At 54.9% G+C, this 11,427-nt stretch overlaps 1 protein-coding gene across 1 annotated transcript; it reads left to right on the top strand.

Moving 5' to 3' along the window:
- The first annotated feature begins 4,509 nt into the window (after positions 1-4,509).
- On the top strand, positions 4,510-9,022 carry Dlx4 (distal-less homeobox 4). Its single transcript, XM_004655559.2, is given in 7 exon segments — positions 4,510-4,795; positions 8,247-8,308; positions 8,310-8,403; positions 8,406-8,443; positions 8,777-8,869; positions 8,871-8,940; positions 8,943-9,022. Coding segments are annotated over 7 exon segments (723 nt in total).
- Positions 9,023-11,427: the final 2,405 nt, after the last annotated feature.

Below are 11,427 nucleotides of genomic sequence, written 5' to 3'. Positions count from 1 at the left end.
ACAGGCTGTCCTGCCAAAGCCCTGGGCATCCTCACGTGCCCCAGAGGCTGACCCTGAACTGCCAGAGAGGAATGCTAGTTAGGTGGCGACCTGGCCATAAGGAGAGTCAGAACGCTAATTAACTTCAAGCAAGGAATATATCCGGCCTCTGCTTGTTAATACTGTCCCGGAGATTGCCATCCTATCTGGTGAAGTGGGCTCACAGTGTGAGTCAGATCCCGGCGCTCTGTTTGCTCCAACTTGGGAGTCCTGAGACTATGTAGTGAATTCCAGGTCAGCCTGGACTAGAGTGAGACCCTACCTCGGGACCGGGGGCGGGGGGGGGGGGGGGGGGGGGGGGAGCGGGGAGGGGAAGAAAACCTGGGGAGCCACTTCGTGTGTTTGCGAACTGCAGGCGCTATTTGTAGTAACAGAAGAAAATTAATTTGTCCTTCCATCCCTCCCTTCCTCTCTCCCTTCCTTCTCTGTTTTCTTCCTCTTCCTCCTTCTTGGTTTTATGCTTTTGGATTGTTTTGCAAGTCACTATACAGCACAAAACCAGAGAGATGAAACGCTAACCAGCCCCCTTTCCCCTTCACTCCTTCTAAAACAGTCTGACAGGAACGTGAAGGCTGAGCCAGGATGGGAACCCAAGCCTCCCAGCCCAGCCCTCCCTCGTTCTGCTCAAACCTAACTACCACCCTTCCTAGTCCACATGCTCATCATTTCCACCTTTCCTGGGGCTGGGAAGATGTGACTTCTCTTGAAGAGGATTCCTCTCTGACAGTCCACCTAAGAAGATCCATTTTGGAATGTGGAACAAAGAGGGAGATGGTGGAGAGAGGGGAATACAGACTTAGCAGGGTTCTGTGATGCCCCGTTGACAGTCTGGGTTTGATAAAGTCCTGCTTGATGCACTGGCCGCAGGCTGTTTGTGTAACCGCGCACGTGAATTCAGAGTGCTCCTGAGCACTTCGCAGAGCTTAGGAGGGGCATCCACTAGGGGCCTCCTGGTTTGGGAGGAGGCCCAGAGCCAAGTGCGGCTGAGCCTACCAGAAGACTATCCCCACCCTCCTAGCACAGAAAGCCTTTGGGGTACCTGGCTCCAGCAGGAAGCGTCCCCCATTGTTCTCTCCTTTCCATTTCAGCTCAAAAGCCCTTCCCTTTGGAAACCTGTCCAGACAGCCAACCCCACCTCATTCTCTTCCTTTGATGCATGCATCCTTGGAAACACCTTGGCAGCCTCCCTCTGGAGGAAGAAGATGGAGAGAGGAAAGCTTGGAAGGGGATATTCTTGGGAGTTCATAGCCCCGGATCTAAGGAGGTGGACATGGAAGAAGCAGAATAAGAAAGGGGACACAGGCCTTTCTATTTCAGTACTCTGGAGGCTGAAGTAGGTGGGTCTCTGAGTTCAAGGGCAGCCTGGGGCTACAGAGTGAGGTCCAGGTCAGCACAGACTAGAGTCAGATCCTACCTCAAAATAAATAAATAAATAAAGAGGGGTGAATGAAAATAATGTTTCTTCTCTGAGCCAACTCTGCATACTCTCATGAATTGGCTTCTCAGGCTACCCATGAAAGGGCCTTCTACGGAGCTTCAAGGGCACAGGGGGAAGAAGTCCATACCAGGGACAAGTAGGTATTTTCTTGGAGAAACTCATTTCTGTCCAATTTAGGTGGATGGGTACAATTAAAATTAGATTGCTGCCGGGCATGGTGGCACACGCCTTTAATCCCAGCACTCGGGAGGCAGAGGTAGGATTGCCATGAGTTCAAGGCCACCCTGAGACTCCATAGTGAATTCCAGGTCAGCCTGGGCTAGAGTGACACCCTACCTCGAAAAAACAAAAAGCAAAAAACAAAAAACAACAAAAACAACACAGATTGCTGTTTTCCTGCAAGATGTCTGACCATGTGCTTCAATGGCCCCTGCACACACACACACACACACACACACACACACACACACGCCCCAGAATTTTCTGTCTCTTTAGGAAAGGTTGGCCTGCTTATGCACAAGCAACTCTAATTAAAGTCAGTGGGACATGAGACAAACTACACAGGATATCAAAATCGAAGGGGAAAGCTGGAAAGAGGGGGTTAGTAGGAAGAGGGAAGATAAAGTAATGGGAGGTGCATATGATTATATACAAGCATAAAAAGTTGTCAGTAAAGGGCTAGAGAGATGGCTTAGCAGTTAAGGTGCTGGACCCAGGTTCAATTCCCCAGTATCCCTGTAAAGCCAGACACAGAAGGTGGCTTACTCTTCTGGAGTTTGTTTGCAGTGGCTAGAGGGCCTGGCACACCTATTCTATATGACACTCTCTTCCTCAAATAAAAAGAATATTTTCAAAAATTGTCAATAAATTAAAATTTCCTTTTAAAAACGTTACAGGTTGGGAGTGGTGGTGCACATCTTTAGTCCCAGCACTCAGGAGGCAGAGGTAAGAGGATCACTGTGAGTTTGAGGCCACACTAAGACTTCATAGTGAATTCCAGGTCAGACTGGGCTATAGGGGAAACCCTATCTCAAAAAAAAAAAAAAAAAAAGTTCTGGGTGGGGCGATTGCCCAGTGGTTAAGGCACTTGCTTGCAAAGCTCAATGAGCCAGTACCCACATAAAACCACATGCACAAAGTGGTGCATGTATCTGGAGTTTGTTTGCAGCTGCCCTATGTCCTGGGCATGCCCATTCTCATTCATATTCTCGCTCTGTGAATTAAAAAAAAAAAAAATTTAAAGCAGGCGTGGTGGCCTACACCTTTAATCCCAGCAGAGGTAAGAGGATTGCAGTAAATTTAAAACTACATAGTGAATTCCAGATCAGCCTGGGTTAGAGCGAGACCCTACCATGGAAAGAAAAGAGAAAGAAAGAAGGGAGAAAAGTCCTTGGATCTGACCACCCACAGTGCCTTCATCTACTCTTTTGGGTTTGGACTTAACTTTCTCTTATAGTTGTCCACTCCCATTCCTGAGCCCTGAATGTGTGTGTGTGTGTGTGTGTGTTCCACGGGCACGCGATGGGAAATCCGTGATAATCGGTGGTCTTGGGGTTAGAACTGTTGTGTCCTATGTGAAGCAGCTTAGGTGTGTGTGGACAGGTAACTCACAGGGAGATACACGTGCATAAATGCTTGTATGCTTGGATTTCCTCCGCTTTTGAAAATGTGCACCAGCAATTAGGCTTGTACACACACACACACACACACACACACACACACAGGTGTGTGTAAGATGTTAGCACAGTGCTTACTTGGGGGTTTGCTCCTGTCTGCGTATGTAAGTAGATGTGTATACACCATGAGCCTCTTTACACAGCAAAGTACTTGCATATGACGATATGCATTGTTTCTGAATGGAGTCCATGTGCACTAGATGTTTGTAGACATGGACACGTGAACAGAGGAGCCTTGACCACTAGTATTTAGAGGAAGATCCTGAACACAGCCTGGAAAATCCGGCCCGGGAGAAGGATCTGCCGTGTTTCCGGTGCCCTCCCAGGAGCCATCAAACTGGATTCATCCCCACTCCCAGATTTTGTCCCAGTTCCTTCGAGGCTGCAGCAGCGTGCCGCGCCTGTAGAGGCGGGGCGCCGGACCGGCGAATCGCAGACTGCAGATCCCTCCCGCAGCCTCGGGGGCCTGCTGGAGCTGCGGTGTCGCAACCACCCGGGGCCCCCGCCGGAAGCGGAAGCGTGCACGGGGGGCGGCGGGGCGCAGCGGCGGCGGCGGTCGCGGCGTGCCAGGCCCAGGGCACCCCGCGGGGGCGTGCGCTCTTCGCGCGTGCGGGGCGGGCAGGGCGCCAAGCGGCCCCTCCCGCCCGGCCTCGGCGTCTGTTTACCAACAAGCCGTATTCCGACGCGCTGAATAAGCTGCGGCTGTAGGCGGTCTGTCCCGGACTCCCAAGCAGGGGCCACTGCAGCCGGGGTACCACCTGGACCCCCAAGACAGAGGACAAACGCGGTTCATTGCATCCCCGCAGCCGCCGCTTCTCCACCCGTGGATCAGCTCCCCTCGCCTCGCCCCCATTTCCAAGCCCGCCAACTAGCTGATTAGCCCAGGTCCCCCACGAGCACTTCGCCTTGCAACCTCGCACCCTTCTCGGAGAAGACACCGAGATGGATTCCCCCCCACCCCCCCCGGGCCTGCGCGCACCGCATCCCTTCCATTTCCCTAAGCGCGCTGGCCCGGATGGGGGGGGGGGGTAACCGGGCCACGCTCCAGCCTCCGTGAGGTCACTACGTGTGATAGCCAATCCGGGGCGTCTAAGTGGGCGGGAGTCCCTTCTGGTCCCGAGAACCGAACCCCGTGAAGGGGGGGGATGTGCAGGGACTTAGGGGGGAGGGGGAAAGCCATGGGGCGCCCCCCAACCCCGTGTCCCGAGTGCGAGCTCTTTACTGGAAGAGGCGCGGCGAAGGCACTTTCCTTGGACTCTAAATGTGGGGGTGTCAGGCTACGGAGCTCATCTGCCCCCTTGGAAAAGAGTTGGCAGGGCGAAGGGACCTAGGCCCTCAGGTCCCTGCCTGGCAGCAATGACCTCTTTGCCCGGCGCCCTTTCAGGCCAGGACGCCTCCAAAATTGTCTTCCCCGATCTCGCCTCCGTCTCGTCCCTAGTAGCCGCCTACCCGCTTGGCCTGTGCCCCGCAACAGCAGCCTCCCCTGATTTGTCCTCCTCAGGGCCACACGGCCACCTCCTGCCCTACTCCTGCTCGGGACTGGCACCCCCGGGAGAGTCCTACCTGCCCTGTCAGCAGCCGGGGGCGCCATCTCAGCCCCGTGTCCACGTGCCCGCAGAACGCCCACAGCAACCTGAGGCGGGTAAGTCTGGCAGGGGCGGCTCTTCGGGGTCCAGCTGCTGTGAGTCCCTAAACTCTGCCCTTGCCCGGCTGCAAGCGGGATTCAAACCTTACCCGGATTCCACAGGATCTGGACTTGGGGGAGGGTGTAGGGATGGGGCGGGAGGGGAGGGGGAATTGGTAGGGAGGAGTGGGGGATAAAGGGGAGGGGAGAGCTGATCAAGGTCTCCTTTCAAAATCGACCTGGTTTCGATTTGCAGTTTGTGAAGCCGGGTGGGAGGGTTCCCTACCCACCCCCCTGGAGCAGCGGAGTTGTGTGTACCTACATGTAACGGAAAACTGCAGCAATCCAGATGTTTTGGGTGGGTGGAGGCCTAGACCCCTCCTCCTTATTCTCCCCCCCCCCCACACCCAATTTTCAGCTCTCTCCCTTCCCCATGCTGCCCCTCTGGAGTTCTGGTCTCAGAAAGCAGTGTTCTGGCCAAACCTGGCTAAACAAAAATCAGTTCCCAGCTGGAGGGCGGTAGACATCTAGGCGGGGCTCCTTCTCCCTTCCTGGGCACCACCCCCTTTTCCTGGACGTGCCTAACCTTGTCTGGTTGCTAGCCTAGCAGTCTCCAGGAGAGGCCCCACCACTCATTGATCAGAATGTATGGCGGTGGGCTGGCGGGGCAGTCTCCCATCTTTCCCCGGCTCGCTACCGTAGCCTTCCGTCCACCAGGCCATTCTTGCCGCCTTCACCGGGTAGGTTGGGTCCCAGTTCCTATTGCCTGCAGCAAATTTGGGCTTCTGAGAAAGTGCTCCCTCAAAGGCCTCAATGAAGGCGGGATTCAGTTGGTCTTCCTAGCCCTCCACCGCACATTGGTGGGCAGTGGGATGGTGGTCGGCGCCCAAAGCCGCCCGCACAGGCCCCGGCTTTGATTTCAGCGCTGCTCCACTCCCACAATCCACCCCGCGGCTTCCGTTGCAGTTTGCCCACTCCCCTCCAAGGATGCACACCCACCAGGTGACTTCACCGCCTCACCAAGATATTCCCCTCCCTCCTTTGTTGCTCTGACAAAAATTCCTGAGCCCTCAGAGCCTGAAGTCACTCCAGAATTTGGTTTATGTGCAGATAAACAGAGACAAGAAGAAATACACGAACCAAGGACACAAATTATTTTTTCAGGCTCTTGGCCCTTGGCAAATCCATTTTCCTCCCTTCGTGGGGGATCAGGAAGGAGGACGTCAGGGGACTTCTTAAAACCCCTGAAAGTTTGTTTGCTGTGGCAGAACGAAGGCTGTGTCCTTTAAGTTAGTGGATCTTGTTGGAGGACAGACAGTGTGTGTGTGTGGGGGGGGGATCATCCTACAGATCTAATTTTTTACAGATAAATCTTTTAGGCTCTTAAATATATAGTAATATGTATTTGGGAGGCAAAAGAGGGACTCTTCTGAGTTTCATGCCAGCCTGGGCAAACTGGTCTCAAAAATAAAAAAAAAAAAAAATGCTAATAAGTTGTGTGTGCTTGAACACCCCTGAGGGGTGCTATAAAGAGATTGACCATAGTCCTGGGAGAATTGTTTTGACAGTGCAGTGGATGTCGTCAGGCCTGGCTTCCACACTCCTTGTCTTCCATTTTTTGATCAAAGGACAATGAACTGGGGAATTCCTTTTTTTTTTTTTTCCCTTTTTTTCTTTCTCCTCCCTTCCCCCCAGGCAGGGTTTCGCTGTAGCCCAGGAACTATGGAATTCTCAGGGTGGCCTCGAACTCAATGTGATCCTTCTACCTCTGCCTCCGGAGTGCTGGGATTAGAGGCGTGCGCCACCGTACCCGGCGAGAATTCCTTTTTTTTTTTTTTCTCCAGATATTACCCGGATCCAGCGAAAAGTCATAAGGGTTCCTCACGCACATACACGGATGTCTTTAAAACAGATCTTTGCGTTTCTTTGTTGGAATTTTGCATTCGGCCTCTCCTAGAGCGAATGCTTAGAGGGTGAGCGAGGGCTGGTCCTACCCTCGCACACTGAAGGCGCACCTCCGTCCCACGGAGGATTTGGGGTCCAAGTGAGCCACGCGGAGCGACGCAGCGAGGCCCTGGGGGTCCGTTATGGAGACTTGGGTAGATCCAGAGGTGGCCTGCGGCAGCTATTGCGGGAGGGGGCAGCGGGGAAGGAGTTTGGAGGGGGTCTGCTCTGAGAATTGGGGCGCGGAGGACATAGAGTTCAGCAGCCGAGCTGGTGTCCGCGGCTCTCTGCGCGCCACCACCCCGAATTGGCGGTCCTTGCAGCCAGAGAGGCGCGGGTGGGTGGTCGCTGGGCTGCGGGCAGCGCCAGCGGGGTCGCAGCCGGGGAGGCCGGACGGGGCGCGGGCGGGAACGGAAACCCAATGGTTTTTTTCTGGGAACTGGCCGAGGCGGGGGTCGAAGGAGGAGGAGGAGGATCTGAGAAACCCGCAGCGCCCTGGGCCACGAGTGAGGGATGCGGGGGAGGTGAAGGCGACCGTGACCGCAACTGGCCAAGAACGGGAACCCTGGCGGTGTGTAGGATGAATCCAGTTAGGGGAATGGGGGGACTGAGAGGGGGAGGTGACAGAAGCTGGGCCTGGGCACTGGGACCCCTCTTTCTCTTAGTTGGGGTCCGAGATCAGACCCGCGTGGAATGCGGACACTGTCACTCGAGCCCCCACGGACATTTGGGGCGCGCTTCGTCCTTTCCCCATCTTCCTGGTAAGTGGCTCAGCTTGGGGGCGCGGGCTGCAAGAGTGGGGACCAGATCTGTGGTGACAATACCATTGCGGGCTCTCGGCCCGCCTGCCTCGTGGGTTGTTGCGCTTTCTGATCCCGAGTCCCCTACCCTTGTCACGCGGGAACCCCTCTGTGAGCGGCGCATTGGAGAACAGAGCTGCCCCACCCCGACCTTGAAAATGTCTCCCCAGCCATCGGAGGCGGGAAAGGGGGCGGCGGTCACTTCTCAACTGCAGGGTATACCTCCGGAGAGGGGCAACCTGTTACCGTAGGGGAGGCGGGTCACTTGCCAGGCAGGTCCTGATGATGGCATTCAAGGCCGGCTTAGCCAGACCTCATTTGGAAGCCAGAGGGTGCCACGCAGATACTATCTCTGGCCGTGGTGTTGCTTTTGGGCTCCCTGTGCCTGAAATGCGCCTTCCCTGGCCATCCCTAGGCCTCAGCTCAGCTAACCACTGAGCATTTGCCCCGCCCTATCCCAAGCCGGCGCCGCCAAAGCCGCTGAACTCCGACCTCCCCACCGCAGGCGCCAGGGTCCCGGAGCTCTGGCATTTGGCGGCTTTCTGCACCCAGAACCCATGAATGGTAGCTCTCACAGGGCAAGAACTGCCACTTCTGTCACCTGTCGCACAGTGTCCGTGTTGGTTGAAAAGGCAGGGGACCCAGGGTTGACGGTGGCGGCTGCACTACCAGACCTACTCAGTCACTCCTTGGACTCACAATCTCCTACTGCCCCCCCCCCACAGAATCCCAGAAGCTACCACAGTCCCCAGAACCTTCTCACCTGCGCCCCCAGCCCCCCTCCCCCCAGGAAGGTGCACAAACATCGGACCATCTATCTACTCAAGCCGCAGCAGCTGGGCCAGAGTTTCCAGCATACCCAGCACCTAGCACTGCCCGAGAGGCCCAGCTGGCAGTGCAGCTCGGCTTCACCCAAACCCAGGTAAAGCTGGCCCTGTCCTTCCCTGGCGACTTGGAAACCCCCCTTCCTCCAGATGTGAATAGGTGATGGCTCCCTTGGTCCTCTCCCCACAGGGAGTGCTGGCCCCTCGGCAAGTGTTGGAGGAATAAATTAGAAGGGGTAGGGGGCTGGAGAGAGAGTTTCAAATAGAGGAGGGCAGGTACTAGCTCAGGAGACTTCTAGAACTCCCCGAGCTAGCATTCCCTGCCTCTGTTCTCCTCCCGGGGCTTGCTCTCTAAAGCTAGGCCTCTTTCCCTTCCTCCCACCCTGTCAGGTACCCTCCTAATCTTCCATCCGGTCTCCTTTTCCTCAAAGGTAAAGATCTGGTTTCAGAACAAACGCTCCAAATATAAGAAGCTCCTGAGGCAGAGCTCTGGGGAACAAGGAGGGAACTTCCCTGGGAGACCCCCCCCCCTCCCTGTCTCCCTGCTCCCCACTCCTTCCATCCCTCTGGGATCTACCCAAGGCAGAGCTCTGTCCTGTGGTGGCTATGGCAATGGCTTTGGAGCCTGGTATCAGCATCGCTGGCCAGATGTGCTGGCCCTGCCTCAGATGATGTGAGTCTGGGGAAGGGCTGGTCAGACTCCAGCCCTCCTGCCAAGCCCCGGCCCTGCGCACCTGCAGCCCTTCTGGGAAGAGAGGAAACCAGCTCCAGATGGGTTTTCTCAGAACACAAGAAGCTAGAGGAGAAAAAAGAATGGGGTGGAGGCCTGCTCTCCCCAACCCAGATAGCTAAATCAAGGACTTCAGCCTTCACTACCATTCCCACTGACACCATGGGCTACTTTCCTCTAGCTGGACAAAAGCTCTGGAGAGAGCCAGCCATTCCACACCTTAATACCAGCACTTGGAAGGCTGAAGTAGGAGAATCGCTATGAGTTCGAGGCCACTCTGAGACTACAGTGAATTCCAGGTCAGCCAGGGCTAGAGCGAGACCCTACCTCAAAACAAAAACAGAAGCTCTGGAGGGAGTATCATCATTGGTTGGAGTTCAGACAGCCATGGTCTAGCCACTCTCCTTTCCGCCTTCAAAGGACTGTAGCTCCACCACAGCCTCGGGTCCAATCTAGGAGTATTTTTTCTCTTTCTCCTCCTACACCTTGGGCCCTGCCCAGCCCCTTTTGAGAGAAAGTAGAAGCAGGCACTCTTCAAACTTACCTACGATCAGATTCCCACCACTCACCCAGCCACAGATCTTTTTTTTGTTTTCTTTCCTGATTGTTCACCCATTACTTCCATAACTGGGGACATGGCCCAGTGGTAGAGTGAATGCTTAGTGTGTATGAGGCCCCAGCACAGGACCAAAACAAAACTGAAATGTGTAAGTGTGGAGTCTGTTGCCCACTGGGTAATTTACGCTCCTCTCCCAAAAAGGTCATGCCTCCGTGTCTACCCATTTTGACTTGATAGATAATGAACTCAAAGATCCATGGAACTCAACAAATATTAAGAGCCCATCCCCTAAAGCTCCTCACTCCTGATGCCTAACAAACACACTTGTGCTGGGAATGCAGTAGGCTGTCACTGTGAGGGAAATGGACCAAACACATTTTTGGATGAGTGCCGGCATGGACGCGTTACATATGTACGGTGGACCTGGCTCTTCAGTTCCTCCCAGCTGCCTCTGTGCAAGGAACTGCTATGATTTCCCATCATTCTGAACAGCATCCTCAAGGGCTCGCCGTCCTTCCCACCATAAGAAGCCTTAGAGATTAAAGTCTCTAGAAAAGCCTGGGTCCTGGCTGTGAGGCATGTCTGTCTCTGGCTTTGGCTTCAGCGTCACTGCTGTTGGAAGTGATTGCTCATCTTGCTCATCTGACACTGAACGAGGAGTCATAGCCATTGGATTCTAGCTTTGCCTCGGCCACCAACTAGCTCTGTGGTTCTAGCTGGAATGTTCTAACAGCATCCATACTTTCATAGGCTCGGTGTGAAACACGAAGATGCTTGTGTGGGCAATGGCCGAGGTTAGAGTGGTCTTCACTGGCAGATGGATCCTCTCCTGGCCCAGTTGCGGAGGGAGCCAGGCATGAGCCACCCCCGCCACCCCATGCTGTACCTCTGAGGCCAAGCTCACCTTGGGAGAGGACACACCTATGGAGCCAGACTGGTCCTGCTGGAAGAAGTAAGCTGCTGGAGGTGGAATGGCCTCAGCCCACCCAAAGGGGGGGATGGAAAAAAAAAAAAACCAGAAGGAACTGGAATTCTCCTCTTTCTCCATCTGACACACATCTGCAGAGCCCCTGCTGGGTTAGATCATGCTGACCAAGGTGGATGCTTCAGGCTAACATGTGGCCAGATAAAATGACCAGAGGTGGTGTGGCAAGAGGCAGATGAAGGGCAGGAAAGAGGCCATGTGAGTACTGTCTAGGGACTGTAGTCTAGCCTGGGCAGATAGGGTCGGGGTCAGGAGAACAGCTTCTGGAGCAACAGGCCCAGGTAGTGATTCATGCCCTGCCACTCTTCCACCCAGCATGCAGCATGGGGCGGGGGGATGGGGAGGAGGGCTGAAGACCAGGGCCAGTCATTCAGAGAATCCAGCACACCATGGCCCCGGGGGCTGGGAGGGGCCTCCGAATGCAGGCAAAAGGTTCCAAAAAGGCCAGGTTCCCTCTCACTGCCTAAACCTGTTCCCAAGTTAGGCCTGATAGGAGCTAGGCTCCAGGCTGAAAAGCCCACCTGACACAGCCAACCCACTACCAGAGAAAAGCCTGATTTGGGGGGTCATAGGTAGGGCAAAGGGTGGGGGAGTCACGTTCGGTGGAAGTATTACACCTCAGGGTGCCTGCAAGTAATCTTTCTTTGCCCCCGCCTGTTTTAGGTCAGCTTTAGGTCACACCTACTCCCCAGAAGACACAGGGAAGATTTCCTTGGGGACAGCAAATGACAGGGCAGACCAAAGCCCAGACATCTGGACAGTGGAGTGAAAGAGTATCCATGCCTACTGGAGAGACTCCTTGCCCTTC

The sequence above is a fragment of the Jaculus jaculus genome, chromosome 9 (genome assembly GCF_020740685.1).
Source record: "Jaculus jaculus isolate mJacJac1 chromosome 9, mJacJac1.mat.Y.cur, whole genome shotgun sequence".
Classification (NCBI taxonomy): Eukaryota; Metazoa; Chordata; class Mammalia; order Rodentia; family Dipodidae; genus Jaculus; species Jaculus jaculus.
The sequence above is the reverse complement of the archived record's forward strand: the minus strand, read 5'-3'. Positions and strand labels throughout refer to the sequence as shown.